This window comes from Carassius auratus, chromosome 31 (genome assembly GCF_003368295.1).
Source record: "Carassius auratus strain Wakin chromosome 31, ASM336829v1, whole genome shotgun sequence".
NCBI classification, from domain to species: domain Eukaryota; kingdom Metazoa; phylum Chordata; class Actinopteri; order Cypriniformes; family Cyprinidae; genus Carassius; species Carassius auratus.
The window spans coordinates 12,346,599-12,374,368 of record NC_039273.1 but is presented as its reverse complement, the minus strand read 5'-3'; the positions used below and the strand labels follow the sequence as shown (position 1 = coordinate 12,374,368).

Below are 27,770 nucleotides of genomic sequence, written 5' to 3'. Positions count from 1 at the left end.
AGCTGGGACCACTGAATTATCGTGTGGCATTGGAAGACACTGGTGAGGATGTGCGTACCGTTCATGTATGTAACTTGAAGCCATGTTTTCCTACCGCTGATGAGTTAAACCATCTGGAAAAAGTGAATCTCTTGGAAATATTCCACGAATCCCCGGACGAAGATGAAGAGTTCTTTGGGTTCTGAAAATGCTATTTTTTTTTTTTTTACAACCTGGGGTTGTTTATTTCCAGGGGGGAGGAGTGTGGCGGAGCTGAAAACTCCAATATCAAAAATTGTAATTATTAATATTGTCTCCGCCCATTTTCGTTTACCAAATGAGGAAAAAGGAAATGAGGTAATCTAATAAAAGGAGGAATTAAACTGAAGGAGGAGAGGAGTAGGTGTCGGAAGAAACGTGGAGTGTTGTTGTTAGTGCGCTGTGGAGATGAGAACCGGAAAGCCTCAACGGAAGCCGAACGCCATCTAAAAATATACCCAACAAACGAATTTGTGGTAATATAGTTAAACGCTATTAGGAAGTACCCACTAAATGAACTGCTGGCTGGTAGTTGGACGGAAAAAATTAAGGGAGAAGGAAGGTGTCTACACTTACCTGTGTGGCGGTGACGTAATCCTCGGAGGGAGAGCGCTGTGCCTTTGCTGGAGTGGATGCTAGAGAGTGGACCGCTCTCCATGACGATGTCTTCAGCGCAGAGCGTTTAAAAAGTCCCGATCGAGCTGTTAACGACCGTCTGGATCCTGGCTGTTTTCGTTTACCACCAACACAAGTTCACCAATTACTGAAGGCGGCTTGTTGGATACGTGGCTGGTCTTATCCCAAAACACTCACACCATTCATCTCTGCACTTTCCACACCCACATTTAACCCGGTTCCTCTCAAACTGCAGTGAGTAAAATATATATATATATATAATGTTATCTTTATTTTATTTGTATTTTCTTTACTGAACCTCGACTCATAATTTAAAGGTTTATTTTATTTTTCTGTTCTTGTCACTGATAATTGAAAGTGGTGTTTTTCTGTTCTTGTGAGAAATACAGTTGTCTAAATGGAATCCTATGACGTTTGTGCTTTATTTCTTGGAATGTGAGTTTATATATGTAACTGGTGGTATTTATGCTATCTGGGATATTTGTTTTCTTAAACATTTGACAGGGTTACTCCTGTCTGGCGCCCGAATTTAAGTTTAACCTAAAGAGAAAATCATTGGTTTGAGTTTCTTAAATTATTATCGGGTCACCACCGTTACAATATATATATATATATATATATATATATATATATATATATATATGTATATGTATATGTATATATATATATATATATATACACACACATATATATATATATATATATATATATGTATATATATATGTATAAATATATGTATAAATATGCTTATATTAATGCATATATATATTTATACATATATTTATACATATATATACATTTATATATATATACATATATACATATATATATATATATATATATGTATGTATAAATGTACAAAAAAAAATTAATGTAATGTTTAAATGTGGATTCCGCTATAGGACCTTAAACATAAACAATAAATAAATATACAATAATAATAAAAAAAAAACAGTCAGGTCGATCTCAACAAACATGAGGGTTAAACACTGGGTATATGCTGATGGTGAATGAAATCTGCTGGGATGCTGCATCAGTGCCTGTGTGGAGATGAAGAGAAGCTGGGAGAGGTGGAGTGAGTGCGGGTGGGGGCAGCACACACTGCTTGATCCACAGCCAGAGGAGATGAAAGGAGCATCACCACAGCCCGCAGTTTCTCCTCCTGCTGCTGCCGATGCCTGCAGAGCACAGAAACTGGAATAGATGAGCTACATGCTATGCATTTCGACTGTTTCATTTGAAAATTTCATGACCGTAGCTAACATGCCTGATAGTTTGGAATATTGTATCAGCACTGCATATGTTGCAAATACGTGGTTATTTACATACCGTGCATATGCTGCTGTGCTCTTCTTTAGAGGAGGTGAGTTCAATGTCTGTGGTAGTTTATCATCTTGCTAAGTCCATACACATACACGCAGCAGCCCAAGCTGTAATTTAGTGTGTGGCCAGGGTTAGTCGAAGGAACGCTCAAGTATGGTATTTTTCTAGCCTCATTAAACAGCGGGAGAGATTTCAGTCTCATTAGCAGTAACAAAAAGCTGCAGCATAGTGGTCTGTATTTAAAGTTGAAAATATAGACTTTGGATCTTCATTCAATAACAAGAACCTCTCTCTGTTTTTATTTTAAAAAATAATATTTAATTTTAATATGCTTTATTGATATGACAAATATTTTACACAAATATAACATTAAAAAGACTAAAAACAACATAACAAAACAAAACTCAGTTAGATCACATTAAGATACATTAAAATCATTACATTGAAATCTACATGTTCCCTTGCCTGCTATGTCATTCACCTGTAGCAAAACATAATTACATAAGAAGCACAGCGATTAGTAGTTAGTGGCTCTGAATTTGACTCAGTGGATTATTTCATTTACATAATTCTAATTTGTCTGCAGTTCCACAAAGCCTCCTGGCCTGAAGTGATAAACGGAGAGCGAGAACATGCATGATTTTTCAGACTTCTGCTGCTCTTTGAATACAGTATGAAGGATTTAATAGACTGGCATTAACAAAGACAACTGTTCTAACGGTGTTCTAAATTTGTGGTTCTCTACAGATTTCCAAAGCTTGAAGAATACCGTTTGTTAATTTAAACTCTCTCTTGTTTTGGTTCCCACTGAGCTGCAGAAGACAAAGAGAAAGAGCGTGTCGGGTTGTTTTTAGTTCTGCCCTGCACATAGAACAGTGTAAACTAATGGACTGCACCATTAAAAGAATGAAGGCCGACCCCGACTTTTAAACTCTGACCCCACAAGGGGCCACATTCCTTTACATGACCTTTTCTCGAAACAGGTCCTCTTCACATGGGCCCATTGGTGTTCACCCTTCTCTCTCTGAGAAGATCTGAAGACTTACAAAGGATCTTCCAAGAAACAAGATGAAACAACAAACAGCATTTAAGAAAAGTGCATTTTAGCAGTACGTAATAATACTCTAATGTTCAGTCTTTTAATGACACCGAGCGCAATGTAACAAGTTTCCAGCAACAGTTAGTTTGTCTGTGGCAAATTCACAGCTGACATTTAATATTTAATGTGCAGTTATGTAAGCAGGAGTTTGGACCAATGAGATTTCACAGTGGGTGGGGCTATACTACACAATGGAATCAATACAATGTCCACTGTCTTTGTTATATAGTAGGTAAAAATGACTGTTTGAATAGATTAGTATGTCAGAATTCATAGTAACCATAAAACAGCAAGTGAATTTATACGGATGACCTATTTATGTTGAAATTCCAAAGTGCAAATCCAATAGACACTTAACTATCCAATGAGTCCACATGAGAGGAGTTCTGGGTGACAGTGAAGTGACACAATGGACACTGGTCACATGACAATGTGATCCATACTACACACATTCATATAGAATCTAGAACATACTTTTTTAAAGTAAGTTCTTATACAAATATGGTATACTCAGACAGGCGATTTTTCCACCGCAGGAACTTTACCCAGGAACTAGGGACTTTGGCCTGGTACCAAGTTTCCACCGCAGGAACCAGGAACTAAATAAAGTTCCGGGTAAAAAAATGCCCCTCAGAAAGTCCCTGCTGGCGAGGTGGTACTTTTTCAAAGTTCCGGAACTTTCGGGGGCGGGACTTTGGCGCTAAACATTCTGATTGGTTGAGTTCACGCAGCATTGGTTGAGTTCAACCACCATTTATTCGAATCAACATTTTCAAAATATTACTGTTATTGTGTCATGAAATGTAATTTTAAAAGTATTTCAGGCGAGAATGTAGTTGTTTAAAACTCAAATCTGTGGTTTATTTATAAAGACAGTGCCTATTTAAAAATGTGTTTCGCCGATCTCAGAGACGGTAAGCTCCACTCGATCAGCGGGAGCTCAGTCCTCATGTATCCGCAGAGAGCAGCCTCATCTCGGCTAGATCTTCTGATATGTGCCGCTGGCTCTGATGTCTCTTTAGTGGTTAAACATAAAATATAATTCAGCTGCGGGGTAAATCTAACAGGTTTTCTTTGGTCTGTATTCAATTTATCTATATGTTAAAATGAAAATAAAAAAGGCAAGTCTATATAATATTTCGTTTCATTGCAATGGCTGTATATAACATTACACATCCCAGACAGCAAGCAGTTTCGGCCCAGGTCTGGCCCATATCTGGCCCACATGGATTACATGCGGGCCAGATGTGGGCCGGATCTGGGCCAACACTATGTTGCTGTCTGGGATATCCCTGAACTAAGTACATTTCTGCAGCTGTTATTATGTTTAAATGAAAACGAAAGGAGGCAGTGGTATTTTATATCCTATTTAGTTTTATTGTAAATATACTGAGGGGAAAATAACAGTAGCCAAAGCGATCTGAGTTCACGCAGCATTGGTTGAGTTCAAACACCATTTATTTGGATCATTTTCAAATAGTACTGTTATTGTGTCATGAAATGTAATTTTAAAAGTATTTCAGGCTAGAATGTAGTTGTTTAAAACTCAAATCTATGGTTTATTTATAAAGACAGCGCCTATTTAAAAATGTATTTCGCCGATCTCGTAGACGGTGAGCTCCACTCGATCAGCGGAAGCTCAGTCCTCATGTATCCGCAGAGAGCAGCCTCATCTCGGACAGATCTTCTGATATGTGCCGCTGGCTCTGATGTGTCTTTAGTGGTTAAACATAACATAATTCAGCTGCGGGGTAAATCTAACAGGTTTTCTTTGGTCTGTATTCAATTTATCTATATGTTAAAATGAAAATAAAATATTATAATATAATATTATAAATATAATATTTTGTTTCATTGTAATGGCTGCATATACACATATCCCTGAACTAAGTACATTTCTGCAGCTGTTATTATGCATAAATGAAACCAAAGGAGGCAGTGGTATTTTATATCCTATTTCGTTTTATTGTAAATATACAGAGAGGAAAATTACAGGATTCGCGTAGTCGCTGACATCACACTCCCCAGTCGAATGCATGAAGTCAGAACTAACTGATGCACGTCCAAATTCAGCGTACCTTTTTTTTTTTTTTTTTTAAATCAGGGGTACTTTGTATTGAGAAACGCGCAGACCTACGTCACCAGTCTATTTGCCTAATCTACCCGGTACTTTACACCGTGGTGGAAACGCAGAAAGCAACGGGTCTGGGGGGGAAAAAGTTCCTGGGAAAAAAAGTTCCTGGTACAAATGTTCCGGGTAATTTCGGTGGAAACGCGGCATTAGAGGAACCATGGACCTCACCTCAAAGAACGAAGTCTGTGAGTAGCCACTATAAGTTTTTAATTTAAGCCAGCTGCAAAACTAGGCCTAAATAATGAGCAGATGGGTGTGATTCAAGCAGGCATCATTAAACACTCTCATAGCCTGAACTCTTGCTGAGCCGAACAGCCGAACAAAAAGGACAAAGCCGTTCCAGAGAGTTCTGCACCTAAAAATAAATGGTACCATGCCTCTGTATTATTTTTTTATACTCTTTTTAATGTCGGTTTAAGGGGGGATTTTGGGGGAGTTTAAACCTCCTCATGTTGCTATGACAACCTTATTCCTGACTTTTTACAGACAACTGAAACTGAATCAGGTTCTGCACTTTTCTCCCCCCATCCCCCCCCCCCCCCCCAAACTATTTCAACATCAGAGCAGTATAGTGAGCTTTGAGGACTAAGCCGATTCCCAGATGAAGCTATTTTCTATTTCTGGATGTGCTGAGGACTGAGACATTAGCAAGCAAATGCGAAACAGCTATTGCAAAGGCATTTCTATTAGACCTTTGGTTTAAGCAGGACTTTAGCACGATAACATTGCAAAATTATGATAGTAAATCCAAAATGACGAAGATGATGGTCTTATGAATTTCAACTGTAAATATGCTGTTGTGAGAATATAGCAATGAAATCAGGCTCCACAGAGTGCAGTAAAAACTTCCTTCATTTTCTCCATAGTGAAATATATTTGAGATAATGTATAAACCTCTCAAGATAGATATTCCATGAGCTCTGAGATTATTAAGTGATGATATATGCTTCCATAAAAGCCACAAGCCAGAGTGATTTTAAAGTAATTTTAAACTAATTGTCTTTAATATCCATAACACTACTCATAATCCTGAAGCGACAGCTCCACCAATCAAAGGAGCCCATGCTACCACGGAAACGAGAACTGCACCAAAATAATTCTTAGATGATTTATAAAGTAAAGTTACCTGAACCTTAAAGGGGCAGTTCACCTAAAAATAATTACTTACACTCATGTTTTGGCATGTGTTGTACAGTGAAAAACAATATACAAAAAAAAAAAAAACAAGATTATGGGTGATGTTCTTTCTCAGTACTCTACTCTACCATACAATAGAGGGCTTTTTGTACAAAATATAATTTGCGACAAGTCTTAGATCGGGCCACACCCCCAGATCGTTCAAGGGTGCAAATTAGGCTTAAAATCAGCCTTAAATTCTTCAAGCATGTGGCCAGCCTTAGTTTCATGAATCTTATGGATAAAGTTTATGGTGCTTTTAATTATTTTCTGGAGTGATGGTCACCAATTATTTTCATTGTACTGAAAATCGCAGTATTAACAGGTTTCAAGCAACATGAGGGAGAGTAAATGGCAGAATTGAATGTATGAAGTTCTTATATTTAAGATCTCGGTGTAGCACATCTATTACGAGAACTCAGAAGTTCATTTTTTTTAATAGTGGTGCTCTGTCATTAAAGTCAGTGCTCTTAGCAAAGTGTGTTCAACATGTGAAGATCTCCAATTATAAAGATTTGCACTGCCTAATATTTCTGTCTTAAAATATCAGAAATTATGGGGCACAAAATCTGCAGTCACACCCAGTAAACTGCAACTGAAAAACACTGAACACATTTGAAGATTCAAGTCATATTCATGTATTAGAAAACAGGCCCTTCTCTACAGGTGTCCTGTAAATCTTCAAGGTGGAACATTTCCTCCATGACAGTAATTTAAAGCTAACGTAAAAAGCAGCCCCACATAGGATGCTTTCATGGAGGCTTTGACTTTTTGCACTGGCAGACTGCCATGAATAAGACTATAGTGACTGAGGACACAGTATTTGATTCCTGAGAAAAGGTGATCGAAGGTTTGGATTCCATAGGCAGATGATGTTTGAATTTAAATTAATCTCATAAATGAGACTGTGTATTATGAACCAAATCTATATAAGACTTGTACACAAAATCTGAATGAAGAAACAGCAGTCGGAAAAAAAATACTCAAACAATAGACCCAAACACAGACCTAATAACTCACTGCTATACAGGTGGGAACAACTTCTGAGCCTGTAACTCAAGAGGATTTTGTTATGTAATATTATATGGATTCTTCTGTAAAAAGGAGAGTATGCAGAAACACACTGATCCAGGTTATGAAAACTGGCCCTAGATCTGGCCCCTGCTTTTAGCCTGGGGGAAGAGGCCTTAGAATTGAAAAGAATTTTGGGCTGAGTGGAAACATACTTGCAAATCTAGGAGAAACAGAATGTGAGGGGGGAGAGAAGGAGAGAGAAGGAAACTGGCAGTGATGGTAAAAACACAGAACATGATAGAAATAAAAAAGAAAAAAAAAACAATAAAAATGAACAGAAAGGGTGAGTGAGTGTATTCCGGATTACTGATGAACCCCAAAAGCACATGGAAGACATTAAAGAGCATTATGTTGATTTTCTCCTCAAGAAGACTGGGAGGATGGATGGACTGATGACGGATATATATGCAGAGTTCATTTTTCTCATTAAACAGTCTTCATCACAAGTATCGCTAGCTAAAGAAATTGGTCGTTAATGAGACGAGAAAAAAACACCCTCATTAGCTATGACTGTTCTTCAGCCTGTTTCTCCCAGATAAAACAGCTCATCTCATTATACCTTCTTTCTTCATTGTGCTGCCAAACTGCAGTAATCCGAGCTGTACAGTGATCGCTAAAGCTTTGGAAAGCACAAATGTCGAAGGAAAACCTCTCCTGCAATACCTGTTTTGTTTGCCTGTAATGGAAAACCACAGATCCATCTAAATCTGTTCAGGTGAAACATTGACTACGTTATCTTTGCAAGTTTGTTAATATGCGGTTCCAAGGTCAGCCATATCGCCTTTCAAAAATTTTTTCATTCTTATAAAATGCTGTATTTTACCAAAGAATCGAATATAATATAATATAATAAACTTACTATTTCAATGTCTGTGGTTAGCACAAACTAATGTCTGTGGTTAGCACAAACTCTTTTTCAGGTTTTATTCTATGACATAAGATACAGTACATGTTTATATATATATATATATATATATATATATATATATATATATATATATATATATATATATATATATACATAAGTTTTTATGTGTTTTATAAAGGTAGCGGCTGACAATTCCTCTAGCTCAATGGTGCTCAATAGTATGGTGCTAGCAACACCATGATCATGATTCCCAGGGAATGCATTACTTATATACTGTATATTCAATGTACGTTGTTTTGGATAAAAGAGTCTGCAAAATGCATAAATGTAAATGCAACAAGTTGCTTACAAGGACTACAGTGGTAACTTGTGATGCTAACAAATTCTTCATTATTAAATCATGACATACAAAATGCGATCAAAACATAAATTAAAACATCCAACAGTACTTTTCTAAAAGTAGATCAAGCATGTTTACATAAATGTAGGTTAATAGCTGTTGTTTAGCTTATGGAGTCACAGTAATAATGGTTACACACATACCCTGAGGTCTTAATAAAGAAGATTGGACACTTGAGCAAATCAGAAGACCTTCTGTTCATCTGTACTGCTTAAGATTAGAGCACCACGCTCCGGACAGTGAACTCCTTTGTCCAGGGGTCACTCAGCTGTCACCCGCTCTGAAACAACAGTTCACAAGTTCCCTGACAATTAAGGATTTGTCTGCGCAAAGAGGGAGAGAGAATGCGAGCCAGGAAGAGATGATGGGAATAGATAAGAGTGAGGGCCCAGAAAAAAAAAAAAAAACACAGTAACTTTACACCAGCATCTCATTCTCTCTCTCACATCACTCTGCCTTTTATACTGCTACAAGAGTACATCAGCATTCAGATGCTCTTTGATTATGTCCAGTGTTCACTCAAATTTACTTTGTGTCTTTTGTACCGGACTTCACATCATTGAAGAAATATTGCATTTTCTGTGCAATTTTGGTCACATTTTTGCCACCTGAGACAATTTTGACAATTTTATCAAATCCCCAAACTGTCAGTCTTTGTTTAGTGTGACAAGCTCATCGACTTCAAATGAATCACCTTTGTGATGAATCTTAGCCTCCAGAAAAGTTCTGTCAATGCAGTCGCAGTCTTGCACGGTAATAGAAAACCAACAGGACCATAGCAATTTGAAATGGTGAAATTGAAATTGTACCACACTAACTAAAAAAGTAGTAAATGTTTTGTCAGGATAATAAAAACCACTGGTGTACCATGTCAAGGAGGATATCTCAGCTAAATGCTGGAATACATTACATGACATATCTTACAGAGCAATTTCCTTAAATCTGAGCAGATTTAAAAACACTAGACATACACTTGTTGACTTTATAAATGGTTACAAAGGAAAACTGGGAATCATGCACAAAATGACTAAAGATTGCATACCAGACTTTTCAAGTCGTTCCGAAAACAACAAGCTCATACAGAATTGTTCACCTCATTTCTAGGAGATGCATGACAAATCAAAAGAATATCACAATTATCAAAATATCAAACATATTTGATCTCTTCAGTCTGGATGGAATCTAAGTTTGAAGCTAAAAAAAAAAAAAAAAAAAAAAAAAAATCTGTGCCCCTCATACACTATGCGATTTTCAGTGAAATGTGTCAACTCCACCAGGACAAAAACAGCAGACTTTGACTTTTGTCTATGATGACTATGATGACTATTGTGGATGCCATAATTTTATTAAGGAATTTTATGATTTTGTACTAGATTTTTTCTCTCTGTCCTATGTTTTCATTATTATGACTCACTCTTTCAAGCACAGACAAACTTTATAAAATACTCACATTCACTTTTCACACACATTCCTATGCAAACTTAAAAGAACAATGCAAAATGCTGATTGAACCTTGCTTCTTTTCATAGACTTCATAATACTAGTTGTCTAACTGCACTGCAGATTTGCCCCCCCAAATATTTTTAATGGATCGCTCACCCTATGAAAATTTTGTCATCTGTCACTGCAAATCTGTATGACTTCTGTGAACAGAAATTAACATATTTGAAAACAAAATGGGATCATCAATTGGGTCAAATGAGTCGATGGACTCCAAAAACATTGGACTGTGTCATAATCAGAAGACATAAGCAGGGTTTGTGTTCGAAACAAATTGAATCTGTTTCATTGGCTAGCACTATGCTAATGTTTTCTATTCATCTCATAATCATGCTTACTCATAACAGAAGGATTCACTGTTTTTCACTGAGAATCTTAACTGAGGGGAGACTGAATGGATTATTTTGAATGCTCACAGGACTGACAAGTTATGGTTTGGGGGCTCATCCAAATTTTAGGCCTTCATCTATATTACATTGGAGTGGGGTTGTGAGGTGACAAAGTTCTTGGACTTCGCCTGGTGTGTGTTTGTTTGTGTGTGTGTTGGTGCTCAGTGAAGATAGGCATTCCAACTGTATCCTTTGTAACAAAGGATAACCTAAAGATGTGATAGCAAACTGAAGAATAAATTAACATATAGCATTTAGTTTCACCCAACCCAGCATTTGACTTTCTAGACTTCAGCAAGACTGATTTTTAGCTTCAGACTGATTGTATTCAGTCAGAGGATATCAAATATGTTTGATACTTTGAGATGATTTTAGAACACATTTTCATTTCTCACATGTCATCTAGCAATGTGCACATTCCTGTATGAGTTTTTTTTAATTTCCTGAAAATGTTGTGTGATCTTCAGTTGTTTATGACTTCCATTTTTTCCCCCTGTAACCATTTAAAGTCAGCAAGTGTATGTCCAGTGTTATTAAACCTGTTCCCATTTTAAAAGTTGAGTAGTGCATTCCAGCCTTAAACAAGTTGTCTTTTACACTAGAACTCACAATATTGGCACATTTTAGAAGACTTCAAGAATGTTTTGATTTATGTTGAACATTTTTAAAATAAGATTACAATACACATTCATAGTATAACAGCTTAAAAAAAAAAAAAAAAAAAAAAAATCATTTCTTGTTACAGTTCTCCAGGAAGCATTTGAATCATAGGCATTATTAGATGAATAAAGGCAAAGTTGAATAATTTCTCATTATGAATACATTCTTTAAGTTAATCCTAAACCATATACAGTAGGATGGATATCTATCAGGGATCTAGGAAGGAGGACCCAATTGCAGTGAGATAACAAGGTTTTGAAAAGACAGACTGATACAAGAGGTAGTGAAATGCACAATAGATACCACAACAGGAACACAATGAACAGAACAGCTAGGGAAGGCCACTCGGAAGGCTTCAGGAAACAACTATCAGAATACTTGGGCAACAGAGGGGGCAGCAAGACCAGGCTGATAGAGAAGGCCACACAAGGCACCACAGAGCAGAGCTCAGGAACTTGTTGGCCACAGACTCTGGAGACAGACCAGATGCCAGGCTGGTAGAACCAGGGCAGAACACATGGGGACAGGTCAGGACCTCGAACACAAGACAGGACAAAGCTCCACAAAAACACAAGTTAAATCCAAGACAAATATAAACCAAATGAACTAATAAAAGCAACAAAATAAATTGCCAATTTAACCAACTTAAGAGAATGATCAAACAAAACCAAGAATCAAGACTAGAAAACTAAATATTACAAATGAAAGCAAAGGGCAAGAACAAACAAATTACTAAAACAAGGAGCAAGACAAGAACATAGAATCACAAGGGCTAGACAAAACAAGAGCATATTCAGCCACATCCCCAGACCGAGGGGGTGAGGATGACAACAGACCAGCAAACACAAAAAAGTAAGGTGCACTATAAATAGGGAGGAAAATACAGGTACAGGTGAGCACAATTAGACCAACTAGGCTAACAAGAGGGTGTGGTAAAGGAGCACATGGCCGAGAAAATAACTTACAAGGCCATGTGCTGACACTAGACACAAGAAACAAACATAAAACAAAGTAACAGTGCAAAACCCTGACAGGTATCGATATACTTATCTTATTTTATAGCTCACTTGGACTCAATCCATAATTCATGTCTGCTATCATGCCTCACTGTTCTAACTTACGTTTTACACTTTTTTTGTGCACTCTTTGTAAAACTGAAAAATATCAAATTTTCTGCTAAACGACAAACAACCAGAAGTACATTTACATGCGCAGTTACAACTAAGGAACAGTCTGTTTTTGTCTCTTTTTGCAAAGTTTAGACTGAAGACTCATCTATTTAGCTTTGCATATATTGAACTATATTCACTATATTTAACAAGTCAAATCACCTTTACTTATATAGCAATTTACACAATACAGATTGTGTCAAAGCAGAGTAATGCAAGAGGAAAATAGTAAACAGCCAGTTTTTTTTTAAGGTCAGTTAATTGTTGATTCGGTGATGTCATTATCCAGCTCAGTTCATTTATTTTCAAACAATGTCTGAGCAATCAAACCGACAGTATATACAGAATTAAGTGTCTCCAACTAAGCAAGCCAAAGGCGACAGTGGCAAGGTGTGGTTTAATTCCAAACTGCTGGTTTTGTGGTGATTGCCGTCACTCTAAAAAATACTGGATTGTTTAAAATATGGACTAACCCAACTTCTGGGTTAAAATAATATAAAATAAAATGTTAATTTCAAAATTTGATCCAACAATTGGGTAAGTCCATATTCGGCCAAAAGTTGGGTTGAAACAACCCAGCATTTTTGGAGTTGACAAGATCTTCGCATGGGATCTGTCTCTAGGGCTCATAGTTGCTCATTCAGGGCTGTTGAGGTCGCCTCTAGGTGCTGATCCACCATCTGGTCTGGATCTGGATCAGCTGTGGTGACCTCGGAATAAGAATTAAACAGACCAATATTACCATAGATGCCATTTATACATAATTTCTTTATTGGAACCACTTTTGTCAGTCCTTTTCTCCACCCACATCTTGGAAACGCCCATTCTGAGGTCCACTGGCTCTTGTCATGCCCAGATCCACCCCCGTCCATCATCAACTGCACATGGAACCCATCTGCCATTATTTCATTCAAAGCCAGCCACAATCACAACCATTGTCTGTCATATACACAGCCCTATTATTTGCAAATCCATATTGTATAAGTCACTGTAATCATATAATGTTAACTATGTGTATTATTTAATATGTTTAAATATGCGCCATTTAAAGAAGGTGAATGCCCCCCCCCCCATGTTTCTATGTATCCTCTTAATCAAAAGCCTTTGGTATAATTTGGAGCCTATTGTTATATTTTTCTTTCATAAATCCACAATTGGTGTGAATTTATACCTTCACATTGCATTCCAGAGCCAGAGACTGTATGGCCATTTCTGGGCCTATTCCAGATAAGAAACCGGAGAGCAGAACTGATCAAAAACATTCCAAACATTAAACCCCTCTCCTCTGAATGCTGAACGTTCTGTGTTCAAGGTCAGGAGTTTTTTCTCCTGGTTGAGATTGAGTCTTTATTGGACTAATCACAGAGTCATGCGCACATCATTTCTTTTCTTTTTCCTTTGGCAAACATGCTGGACTTGTTAGTCTTTTTAAAAGATTTGTTTATCCAGTGCCAAGGAAAATTGTTTGACCTACCTTTGAAATGCGTGCAGTACTATAATGCAAAACATGCACATGAACACATGCATGTTTTCCTAGCTAAATGGGCACTTTGCATCGACTTCAACATGTTTTTTCTGCATTTATTTTGTATATACAACAAGTTAAATATTATATAGTATAATCTAACCAACACCCACACTCTTAACCTAACTGAGTATAGTGCAGAACAATAGATTTCAATAAAAACATCTTCTGGCTGATTTATAAGCCTTTTTAACTAGTGAGGACCAGTAAAATGTCTTCATTAGTGGGTTGTTAAAGTATTTCCCAATATAAGTGAGGACGTTTGGTCCTCAGAAGTATAGTCAAAACAAGTACAATTTAAAAGGCAAGAAACCAACAGTCAAGAGAGCACATCAGCAGAATAGCTTAATGTTTGAAATCAAACTAACACTACATTGCCCTCTTCTGGTGAAATCACGTTATTGATTTAATGTTAATTTGAGGTCTGTTTGTGGCATGTGATATAATATGAGAGCAGTTAGCTTAATATATTATATATGAAACATGAAGATAACCTTTGAAAGATATGTTAATGATGTACACTGACATGAGATCATTACAGAACACATGAAAGAGAAATGACATTGAACCAAGCTGTTTCTTTAAGTGGCTTTTATAATGTCAACACACTGAATGTTCAGATGTACAATAATAAGACTGCAATATTGATGTAAAATTGTGTGACAAATCATATAAAAATAAACCATTGATCTACACATCAGTTTTTTTATGCATAACTGCTGTTCATGAAATGTCATGACGCATCATGAGACTGTCCAAAAGGCATTTCATAGGTCACAAGCAATCATGTCTCTACAAACACTGTACCCAGCATAAAAGATAAATTCTTGATTGTCTTCAACACAGGAAAAGGGTGTTGCTCAATTAAATAGTTGCATAGCAACAAACCACAATGTGAATGAACATTACACACAGCTGCTTACTAAAGTGATTTGTTTTCTTCTCTGTTTCTTTGAAAGTTTAAGAGATTAAACAAGCTACAAACTCAGAGAGATAGAGAATAAAGTTAACAAATATCAAATCTAAGCTGAAAATTGCAGGCACATACAGTATTAACATGAGACAAGTGTAAAGAACTTCATTCATTCAGAGTCGCGCACTGACACTGACCTCTAGAGGAATTTTTAGACATTACATTCTATAGGTAGTGAGGAGTTTATTGTAAAAACAAACAAACAAAAAAAAAACGGTTCTGCATCAGTTATATTACAGATTCACATATGCTTTGCCAACAGTGATGTGAACATTTGACGACTCGTTTAGACAAATAAATTGCTATCCAGTTAAAAATATTAATATGCTCTGGGTTATATAGAATATACATAGAAATCATGTGAATGTTTTCTGGTTTCCTGGATTTCAGCTATATTGCTCAATGGCAAAAAAAAAAACCCCAAAAAACATTTGTAAATAATCTGAAAGATTAAATATGCTGCATACGGAGGTAGGAGGGCAAAAAGACACATCTGAATCCAAAGATTGTGTCACATCTATCAACTAAGATTTCTTCATCTGCTGACGATATCCCACTATTGTACGTGTGCGATTCCATGATAGTTGAACTGAAAGGGAAAAAATGACACCTGAAAGGCAGCAGTCATTTTGTGTATGAATGTAGGTTTCTGCCCAAAATTGTGAGCTTTTTATGTAAAGTGATAGTTCACCCTAAAATAAAAAATGGTCATAATTTATTCACCCTCAAGTGATTCCAAATCTGGATTCTTTCTTCTTCTGAACACAAAATAAGTAAATGATGACAAAATTAAATTGTTTTTTTTGGCGGGGGGGGGGGGGGGGGGGGGGGGGGGACTATTTCTTTAATTCCTAGCAAGAAATGAATACTATTGTATAAAGTCAATATCTTCTTGGTTAACACCAAAGTTCTCGCTATTTTGTTGTAGATCATTAGCCCGTTTCAGAAGCCTGCCGAAATCAGTTTCAGGATGTACCTTAGAAACAAAAATGTTGCCTGAGAAGTCACTAGCTCATTTGCTTACAGCGAACACAGCCCTGGTGTGTCTCATGTGTTGAAATGACTTGAATGCCTTCACAGTAACAGAAGAATGTCACAGAACACATTCTCTCCCACATTTATAATGAGATGTAAGCTCATATGGTGGCTATAATTAAAGCAACATTTTTCTATGAAGCAGGTATTTATAATTCATTATAAGGGTATTCTTCATAATTAATGAATAATGCATAGTAATATGTTATTTCAATTCATAAATAATCATAAGAACAATTTTAATGTATTATAATACCTACTTATTGTGGTTATAGCTGTTAAGAGTATGATGATTTATAACACACAATGAACATGTTGTATTCACTTAAGTTAGAGTGAATAATATTTCCCACAGTTATAATGTATTATAAGTCTCATATCCTGCCACTGTTTAAGATCTGCACAATAACATAGTACATCTTTTTAGTGTTTTTACTGCAAAATGACAAATACAAAGTCTTCATGAAAACATCCAGAAGGCTTTATATGTGGTCTTATTATTTAAAAGTGGTCTTGGTCTACTACTATTTTTTAATAATAAGGTATCAGATCAGATGAATGTGTACAAATTTGCTTTGAACTACTTCTATTGTAATATCAGTATGGTTATTTTGATGGTACCCTTAAGACAACTGTTGATAAGTTACTTTGCAACTGAGCTTAAACTAGCTCACAGTAAACTTAAAATTAACCTCAGGAAAAAACCTCAACCACTCACAAGATGTAGTAAGATATAGTAAAGATGTAGTAAAGTAATTGTTTTTATGATTATTTATGAGATGATGCAACATATTATCCTTTTTTTAATGCATTATGTATTAATTATAATGCCTTAAGAATACCTTTATACTTTATTATAAATACAGGCTTCTTAGAAAGTGTTACCACAAATTTTATTTTCATTTTAAGGCATCAGTGATATATTTTTGCAAAACTATTCCCTTAATTTGGGAACATCTGCTATAGGGTTGGATTTCATCGCAATATTAAAGCAATTTGACTGATTCAATAATTCCAAAATGCAATGACGGGATAGAGACCAAGACATTCTGAATCCTTCCAGGAAGTCGTAGATGAGTGAAAAAGTCTGGTGATAAACCCAAAGCTCGGTCAAAAATAACAGTGAAAGAGCATGATTTTAAAGTTCTGGTTGAAAAAAAAAGGACATATGAAGGCCACGTTTAGTCATACTAAGTTGAAAAATTGGCATGAACTTCACAGAGCATTTGTGAATATACAAGTTTCCTTAAAAACACATTTATAAAACAACATTAAAATATAAACTTTCGCATTTTGTTCAGGCTATCTCATATTTACAAGGAGAAAAAAAAACATTAAAATATCAATAATTCAATAAACCAATATACAGGACAACACATCTATTCACAAATCGGCAGTGATGAAGGATTCACTGTACATCAGTCTGCTAGTGTCAGCCAGCAGCGCTGCCTGACTTGGGTCTATTTGCATAGTCTTCTGTGTCATATGTCCAAAAACTGCCATTGTGCCACCTGGCACTGCTGTCATGGGTGTCAGAGTGACACAATGAGAAAGCAAAGGTGTATTGGCGTCATGATTGGAGCCTGTGGAGGGGATGCTGGTCACATGACCCGTGCTGGTTGAGCCGCTGGCGCTGCTGGGCGACCGGCTCTTCGGCGGAGGGCAGTGCTGCACCACCTGTGGAGGGCCCTGAGATGGCGCGAAATGGGCAGCAGGGAAGGCAGCATAGCCTGTTGGGATAGGGTATCCATTTACAGGTATAAAACGCTGGTTTTGAGGAATCTGTGCTGCCATGAAGCCTGCGATTTGTCCTGGTGGGAGGCTCTGCGGAGGTCCGTAGATGTATCCAGCATAGCGCGGGCTGCTGAGGTTGCTGACGGGGCTGGCGCTCAGAGAGGTAGTCTGGGTGGTGGCGTTGCCTCCTGATGGTGTGCTGGAGCTGGCGTGGGAGGACAGACCCTCCCAAGCACGTAGTCGGGCGTGGATGTCTTTGAATCTCGGTCTTCGAGCGGGACCCTCCTGCCAGCACTCGGTCATCAGCACGTACATACGAGGGGGGCAATCCTCCGGGCAGGGCAGCAGCTGCCTCTTCCGCAGCATCTCCATCACTTCCTGGTTGCTGAAACCATAATAAGGCTGCAGGCCGAAGCTGAAGATCTCCCACAGAACCACACCGAACGCCCAAATGTCAGAGTCTGTTGTGTACTTCCCGTAAAAGATGGCTTCTGGTGGCATCCAGCGAATCGGAAGGAGCGTTTTGGGCTGGACTCGGTAATAATCGGAGGTGTAGATTTCTCTTGACAAGCCAAGATCGGAAATCTTGATGTGAAGTTGCTCACCAACCAGAATGTTTCTTGCCGCGAGGTCTTTGTGGACGTAAAGATGGCTTGCTAGGTACTCCATCCCGGCTGCGACTTGAATGGCCAGGTGAAGAAAGTCTCCATGGTCGAGGCTGGATTTGATGGTACCGTCTTCGTCGCTACTGCAGCCCACGTCTGAGTGTGGAGAGCGCATGATGAGGAACTCGTGGAGGTCCCCTTGAGCTAGAAACTCGAAGAGCATGCAGACGGGCTGCTCCTGGGTCACGACACCCAGGAGACAAACCACATTGGGATGATGAAGTTCTGCCAGGACAGATGCTTCCTGCTGGAAATCGCCCCACTGTTGTGCACTTGAGATGTCCTTCAGTGTTTTTATGGCCACTAGCTGAGCTTGCTCCATGCCTGGCAGGTACAGGTGGCCTTTATAGATTTGACCAAAGTTGCTCTCGCCCAACTCCTCCATGAAGTGCACTGCAGACAGAGGAAGCTCTTTGGCTTTACTCTACAAAAGAGAAGGAAATAGAAAGGTAAGGCTAGGGTGGCAAATTTATTATTGAATATATGAGCCAACAATGTAGTAAAAGATTTGTGGTCAAGTAACATTATGTAAAACAAATGACATACTGTGCTATGCCTTATAATGTTGGACCTTATTATGTCACCGTTTACATTCCTACGCATTTGCACTTATGAAATTACTGTCATATTTATGATATCACTGTCAATTGATGCTCTAATGTAATCTCATTGTTCTACAGCAATGACCAAAAAAACTATTATATATATAATTAATCACGATTAATTGTGAATAATCACATCCGAAATAAAAGTTTGTGTTTACATAATATATGTGTGTACTGTGTATATACAAATACACACAAATAGATGTATATATTTAAGAAATATTTGCATAATATTTGTAATATATATGTATATTTATATTAATATGAATGTATATAAACATGCAAATATTTCTTAAATATATACATGTATGGAGTGGATTTATATACATATAAATATAAATATGTATAGTACTCACACATATAATTTAAACAAAATCTATTATTTTGGAATCGATTTGACAGCACTAGTATATATATATATATATATATATATATATATATATATATATATATATATATATATATATATATACACACACACACACACACACACACACACACACACACACACACACACACACACACACACACACACACACACACACACACATATGGATGTACAATAAGTTCTCAAAAGTAGTTCTGAGATTTGCGAAATGTCACATTACTAGAGGAATGTTAATAATAACATTATTTTTGTTGTTAAAGCATAACATTAAGAAATAATTAGATAATGCCAAATGTACTTCATCAGTGGATGAAATATGCTTGAATTATTAAATGTTAAATTAAATTAATAATTAAATTACCTCATTTGTCTGAAAAGGTGTGGTATAATAGTCATGCTTTAATAAATTTTTTGACAGTTTAAATTTATGAAGAAGCTGTTGTAGCTTTGTTTTTAATCTTGCTCTGTTGCTGAAGAATAAGACATGCTCCAACCTCAACCACTGACCACAGAAATGCATAAAACCTCTGTTTACTCTTAAAATATTCTCACTGTCTTATACATTTATGTATTTCGCAGAAGCTGTCTTACCACTTACGTAACAGTCACTGTGACTCAATGTTGTTTTATCCTCTATAAGAGTGATAAAGATGTATGTAATATGCATAATGTTGTGTGACTGGTATGGACAAGACTCTGGCTCATGAAACAGGAAATAAAAAAGGTCACAGCTACATTCAGCACAGAAATTAACAGCGTTAAAATAAATGATAGGGGTCTCTTTCTTTGAAAGAAGCAGATGTTTTGTGTAAGCATCAACTCATCCCGAGGCTAAAGATGTCTCATCCCTGTTTTAAGTGAATGGCGACCTTTGAATGACCTAAGTCTGAACTTTGGCCTGCGGCTGAGACTGCAGATGAGAGGTCTCAAAGTGTTACAGATACAAACAGCACTTCAGGGAGTCAGAAGGTCTGATTAATACTGGAGCTAAATGAAACTACCATCGCCTCATCGAAATATTTGTTTGTAAAATGTCTCTCTAACCAGCAACCAAGAAGAAAAAGCAAAGAAAAACCGTTTTCAAGCAAAAATCTTATTAGAATCTGCTTTGAATGATCAAAATGGAATGATAACAATATGATTATATTTAAATTCCTCTTCAGGCTTGGAAGAGATTCCTTCCATATGCTCATCCCTCCTGTCATTTTTCCTCCTATTTGTGCAGTGCCCTTAACCCAGGAATATACACTAATTCAAATGTTATGAGAATACCCTACAACTCCAATGGATGGAAACACATGATCTGTTGTTTTAGCACCCAGTTCACTATCAAAAATGACTTATTTATATGAATAAAATGCAGGTTTTTGTGCTGAAATCCACTGATACAGTACACTGTGGTGTAGATGCACTTTCATAGTTGGTTATGATCTGTTAGTAGTAACATCTCACCTTTGGTTTGTATGCTGTGAGCATGGACATCTCCACGTTCTGACCACGTACTGGTTTGGGCTGGCGTGGGGCTGGTGGACGTGAGGCTTTCTGGTTGTTTCGACACACACAGATGAAGAAGAACAGCAGGGCGATGGCTAGCGGTATAGCAACGCTTGGTACCAGGATGTAGAGGATCCCCATACTGCTGCTGCCATGCTTGGGCAAATCTGGGGACAATCAATAGACAAATATATGAACTAAAAGCTTATGATAATTCTGTTATAACAACAATTTGCAGTCAAACTAAAGCAGTGCTCATTGAAATATGTTTTGGAGTAAAATCTTTCACAGATTACCCAAGTTTGGCTGTGTCCAGAATCAAATACTAGCATACTGCATACTGAAAAAAGTACTATAGACTGCATACATTTTTAAAAAAAGAACATGTACAATAGTTTATTTAATAATGCAGTTGACCTTGTTATGATTTAAAAAATACTTACATTTTTTTGACCAGATTTTGTGTACAAATATTTAAACTCTTTGCAGTCCAGTTAAATAATTAAACAAAAAAAGGAAATCACATTTATTGTTCTCATCACACTTTCCCTTTGCTGTTATTGTTACTGTTAAAAATACTGTTTAAATTTAGCAGTTAAAATTAAGCTGAAATCTTTTTTTTTTTGAAATGCTGGCTTTGCAACTAACTAATAAAAGTTAATAAAAGTTATATTAAATGCAGTATAAAAATGTTATCAAATTATATTTTTAATAAATACTATAATAGTCTAGGCTTATAAATAATACTATAGCACATTTCATTGTGGGATACAGCATTTAGCAAATTCAGTAGTTCTTACTGGTATTCCGTGCATAAAGAAAAGTCACATGCATACTGTATATTTTGAAAATAGTATGCTATTCTGAACATAGTCATATGCCAATACGAGTAGTGCATCTCACCACAAGGAGGAATGTCGCAGAGCTCCATGTGCACACTCTCATCTAAGGTGAAGCACCAGGGAGCATCGTGCTTGTTGCCGGGGTTGCGACAGTAGGAATGTCCCCCGTTGAGCTCTGGGTAGTGCATAGCCAGGAAGGTGTGGCTGTGGGGATACTGCGAGTTCCACGGCTGACACTGACGACCAGATTTAGTCACGCTGACTGTCCCGCGGTAGTCTGAACCACTGTTGTTATAACATTTGTGGCCTAAAATGGAAAAGAAGAGGAGAATTGATTTAGTTTTTCAATAAAATAACATTTTGACAAGTCATGTTTTTAATAATTACGCAAAATACTTACTTTTATTTATGGTCTCTGCTATTGGGATCCCTATTCTCATGCAGTTAGCAGCCTCTGGACTGTCCAAAGCGGCCAGTTCTTCACAGTTGGGCAATTTGAGGCGCTTGAGGATGAGGGGGTTAGAACGAGCGATGATGTACTCCGTCTTACACAGGTCGTTCTCCAGAATCTCACACTCGTCTTTGCACAAGTCCCGGGGTTTGTCCATGCCAGAGCTGCGGTCACATGTGGGGAAGGCAAAGTGGCACAAGGATGGGATAGCGAACTGGGAGCAGCGATCTGACAGGTGATTGGAGGTGCCAATCATGGTGAAAGCCGCTAAAAAAAAAAACAGAATCAAGCCTTTACACGGGGGGTTTCCTGCAGATTTGAAAGCAAGAATAAGCCATTATGGATTCCATTAAGCTACGTAACAATCTAGTTGTATTCGAGGGAAATTATACCTTACACACAAACAACAACGAGACAAAGTTCTGGTGAATTGTTGTGGTTTTGCAAGGAGCTGTGTGATTTAAAAACAAACTGACTGCTCACTCTTGAGAGAATAAACCACAGTGAATGCCTGTGTGGCTACAATTGTAAACACAGAAAACAAAAAACTATTCAAATTTAAAACTGAAGCCAGGCTTAGTCCAATCCATATGTATGTATGTGATATCAAGATTTAGCCTTAAAAAAAAACCTTTAAACTCTCTCGGAATACATAACATTTCCCTTGAAAAAAGGAAGGCGGGCGGTACTATAGTAAAGATATGATATCAGATTGAAATACCATGGCAGATATATAAGATGGTCCTGAATAATTACTATATTCACATAGCTCAAAGAATACCATGATAAATGTCCATGTATGACCATCATAAATGTCCAGAAACACAGTCTAGCTGGCAAAAGCTGTTTTCAAACTTGGACTGAAGTCTGTACAGTAGAGTTGTTTTGAAATGTCTTTTGTAAGGACTGAGGAGTGAATTTTTTTTTTTAAAGGGCTTACCTGTGATTTGGGTCTCAATCTCGCCCTGCATCTGCAGCGAGTCCACGAAGATACTCCTGTTTCCTATGAAGCGAGCGCACGCAATCCCTCTATACGGCTGGCAGAAACCTTCCTCTTCAAAATCCTCTCTAAAAACAAAACAAACATGAAATGTGCATGTTAATTATGGTAAACTCGGTTAGCAGGCCTTAAAAACAATATTCAGCCCAGATTCCCCCTACTCTGGCTTTTTTCACAGCATTGTAGTCTCTTTTATGGCAGAGAGAATTCATCTACTGTTGTAATTTTGACTTTAACACTAGAGGGTAGTAAGCACCACTGTATCACACAAATACATACAGCTGCAACCCCACAGCACAGCATATTTAATCAATCTATACATTACAAATCCAACATCTGAAAAATACATTCAAATGGAATATAATACAGACCTGGATATATCATTTAAAGCATTCAACATATCGTAAATAATAAAAAAGACGTTATGTTCTGTGTCTGCATGTCATACCCTGTAATTTAAACCATATGAACGGGTGGTTCTCGAAAAAAAGCGTATAGCATCCATATATACACTATGAGAAGAAAGCAAAGACTGAGTCACTGCTGGACTCCAGTGATTTGCAGTGCGGTAAACCGAAACAATTTGACTTTATAATGTGTAAGACAAGAAATGAGAGAAAAACAATGATCAGGTTATAAACAGTTCAAATAAACAGACAAAATTTAAAAAAAAAAAACAAACAAATCAAAAACAAAACCAAAAGTTGGGGGTGTTAATGAAAAGCAGGTCTTTGGAAGGTCACAGGTCAAAAGTCAAAGAACTGTCAAACTTTAATCCAGATATTAGCACTCAATCTGGACACGTTTGGAATGGAAAACTAAATTATTTACAGAGGAGTCTACATTATATACTGTATATACTGCATACTATTCTTTAAAAATACTCAAACTAGAAGAATAAATATTATTCTTTGGTCTTTTATATTGTTATACAGATGTTTTAAACAATATTACATTACATTTTTGCCAAATAACATGCTGCAGTAGTGATTGTCTATCAACTTGGAAATAAAAGTTATTTTGCCATTTTCAATTATTGTCAGTTTATTCGTGCCAGTTTTGTTTAAATATATATACAACAGCGTTTAAAAGTTTGGGGTCTGTAAGATTTTGTTTTTTAAAAGAAGATTTTTAATATCAGCAGTATGACGGAAAATGATTGTGCTGCTTAATATATATATATTTTTTTGCAGAAACCTTGATGCATGTTTTAGGATTCTTGAATAAAAAAAAAAACAATATAACAATGTAAAAGTCTTTACTGTAACTTTTGATCAATTTAATGCATCCTTGCTGAATAAGAGTATTTTTTTTCATACTGACTCCAAACTTACTCATTTATATTATGCAATGGAATATATCAAAGTACCATGGCATTACAATTTGACACCATCCCCATGCTAACCCTACAGTTCTGTTTTGGTGAAACAGTTTTGTTCAAAATGTGTCCTGTCATGTATTATGTAAAAACAGTTCAATCTAAACTTTAGTGTGCTCATTCAGGCCAGCTTAAGAATCCAGCACAGTGACAGACACTGGAAAAGTTTCACAGCTCGCCAGCATGTGCGTCACATAAGAATGCATTGGTAACTGTGGCCACCCACAGAAAGCTTAATGACAAGGAGGAACAGTTGTTGTGGAGAATTACAACCTATTTTTGCATAATATATATATTTTTTTCAACTTTCTCTACCCCTTGCATTCTCTCATGCTGTCTTAGACACGCACATATACATGAACACACTCCAGTTCATCAGTCTGTATGTGTTTCTTACGAAGCCTGTGGTTTGTATAAACAGAAGGAAGTCCAGGGCATTTCTTTACTCATCAGAGCCAACTGAAAATGAGTGATAACTAAAGGAAAAGTATGAGCAAACTGTGTTAACTGACCTGTGACAGTGATGTAACAAGATAAAGTTCTGCACACAAAAACATGACATGCTTTTCACCATGCTCTTCAGATCAAGCACATTTTGGAATTCCTGCAGGACGCTTAAAGTCTCCTGTTAAACCTATTGAGTCGAGACAGGAAGGAGTGAGGAGTCTAAAATGCTCCCCTGTGCGCTGAGTAGCACAGAAATCAACCTGAGAGAGATGCACATTAAATATTACCAAGATTGATGTTTCATCGTTTCAGAGTGGCCTATTCTTCAGAGTGTGTAGTCAAAACCATCCAATTATACAAAGGGGCCCAACATTTTGAGACCACAGATTACTCTTATTTTGTATTCTTTATTAGTTCTTAATTAATTTATTAAACATAACGTACTAAATTGTATTTATTCAAAAAAATATTTTAATAAAGAAAGAATTAAACTAATTTGAAAGTTTCTTATTATTTGGAATTGTCCCTTTTGTTTTATTGACTATATTAATATAAACCCAATTTTGACCATCTAAGAAAAACGGGATTCTTCAGAAAACTTTGTGTCATCAGTGTTACTGAACATGCCCTGGAGTCTCAAGATATTCCCATCCGGAAACAATCTCCAATCTGCCTGGCCTAAAGCCTACTCCATATTTTTAGCCACTCTTCCTCCTTCTGTATCCACTAAGGAGTCAAAAACTGCTGCTAAAGATGTTTCCAACACTTTTTAAATAAAATATTTTTTTCCATATGCTGCTCCGCTTAAAATTTAGTTAAGCAGCAGAAAGGTTGATCACTATTGACTGTGAGATACTCAGTTTTGGAATGCAGAAATGTGATTTTGAAATAAGCAGATCTGACTCCTGTTAGTACATTAAAAGATCAAGAGACTCACTGGCCTACATTTAAAAAAACTAATTGTAGATAGACTCACTTGAAGGGCTCCCACGATCATGGAAAACATGTGATTTCCATTTCTGGAAACATCATGGAAATTATTAAGATATTAAAGTATAGTAAAACTGGTCCACAATCAGATTGATATCATCATTCTGTCCACTGACACAACAATGATTGGTTATTTATTTATTTGTATATTTTTGGACTGATATACAAATGACATACCAATTGGTTATCTTTCTTTTTGTACTGACATACAAATTATAGTTATTCACCATATAAGATGTAGATGAGTTTCTTCATCAGAACAGATTTGGAGAACACCTTAATCATGGATTTGTTTCTTACAAACACATAGGTTTTTGCTTCACAAGTCATAAATTGATGGACTGAAGTTGTGTGGATTGCTTGTGGTTTACAGGGATGTTTGTAACAGCTGTTTGGACTCATTCTGACGGCACCCATTCACTGTAGACATGCAATGCTAAATCTGTTCTGATGAAGAAACAAACTCTTCTCCATCTAGAATGCTCTGAGGGGGTGAGTACAAGTGCATCTCAATAAATTAGAATATTGTGGAAAAGTTCATTTATTTCAGTAATTCAATTCAAATTGTGAAACTCGTGTATTAAATAAATTCAGTGCACACAGACTGAAGTAGTTTAAGACTTTGGTACATGTACATTAAATGAACATACTTTCCAAAAGGCCAACAATTCACAAAAAATATATATATTTGTATTATTGTTTTTATGAAGTATTCTAATTTGTTGAGAGTGAATTGCTGGGTTTTTGTTAAATGTAAGCTAAACTCATCACAATTAAAAGATCCAAAGACTTAGACTACGTCAGTCTGTGTGCATTGAATTTATTTAATACACAAGTTCTACAATTTTAGTTGAATTACTGAAATAAATGAATTTTTCTATGACATTCTACTTTATTGAGATTCTATACCTTTAAGTGAAAATCTACAGAAGTCTCATATAATAATGCTGAAAATTCTTGTTTAGTTGTAATAACCTACTGCCCTGTATCTACTTGTATATTAGAAGCACACTATATTTTTTGAAAGATTTATCCCTTAACATAAAATGCTTGTTTTCCATGACTAAAGGATTCTTCCTAAACTCTGGTCTTAGATCACCTCTCTTTAACATTTTATGAGCTCAACAGTGATACATGTTCTTATTTTCTGTTCACATCCAAATTCATGTCATATTTTATGTGCTCATGTTTATAACACTCAATATTTTCATCTCAAATATTCTGTGATGGTGTTTGAATCTCAGTTCTCAGTGACTGTGAGCATGAATATGAACATGAATGTTAATGTCCATATTATCGGTGCTGTTTTGATGAAACACATTCCCAAACGTCTTAACTTTTTTTGTTACTACAAGTATGAGGGCATTCCAGAATAGAGTTTGTGAAGATGGGCAAATTGCCTGAATCTGTAAAATAGACCTTTTTCATTGGATACACACAAAATCTTTGAGGCTTTTGAGACTGTTCTTTATGCCAGATGTAAAACACATTTTTGAATTTAGATTTTTGAAAAAGAGAAGATCTAATTCAGTCAGGTTTACTCCTCAGTTAAAATTTGACCCGGGTCAGTGGCAGTATATGTAACAATCGGAGGGGTGGGGGTACATGGGTAACAGTGGACAGGATTGTCCCTGATACAGGGAGGCCTGTGGTCCGTGACTGCACCTCAAGAGGAAGGGAAAGACAGCCACTGAGGGACTCTCATTAGGAGTTGTGAAGAAAAAGAGGAAAGAGTCCTTAGGTTACACTACCACAGTAGCAACGAAAAAGAGAAATGGGGCATGCATACTACAGTCA

The 27,770-nt window shown here is 36.7% G+C and overlaps 1 protein-coding gene across 1 annotated transcript in view; it reads right to left on the bottom strand.

Annotated features, from left to right (window-relative positions):
• Positions 1 to 15,776: 15,776 nt before the first annotated feature.
• The window catches only part of LOC113050560 (inactive tyrosine-protein kinase transmembrane receptor ROR1-like), a 104,201-nt gene continuing 92,207 nt past the window's right edge, over positions 15,777 to 27,770 (bottom strand). Inside the window, exons 5-9 of the mRNA XM_026213624.1 lie at positions 23,099 to 23,226; positions 22,108 to 22,425; positions 21,769 to 22,014; positions 20,824 to 21,032; positions 15,777 to 18,802 (exon numbers count right to left, since the gene is read on the bottom strand). Of these exons, the coding sequence (XP_026069409.1) occupies positions 17,363 to 18,802; positions 20,824 to 21,032; positions 21,769 to 22,014; positions 22,108 to 22,425; positions 23,099 to 23,226 (2,341 nt within the window). The 3' untranslated portion in view covers positions 15,777 to 17,362. The remainder of the gene's footprint in view (positions 18,803 to 20,823; positions 21,033 to 21,768; positions 22,015 to 22,107; positions 22,426 to 23,098; positions 23,227 to 27,770) is intronic.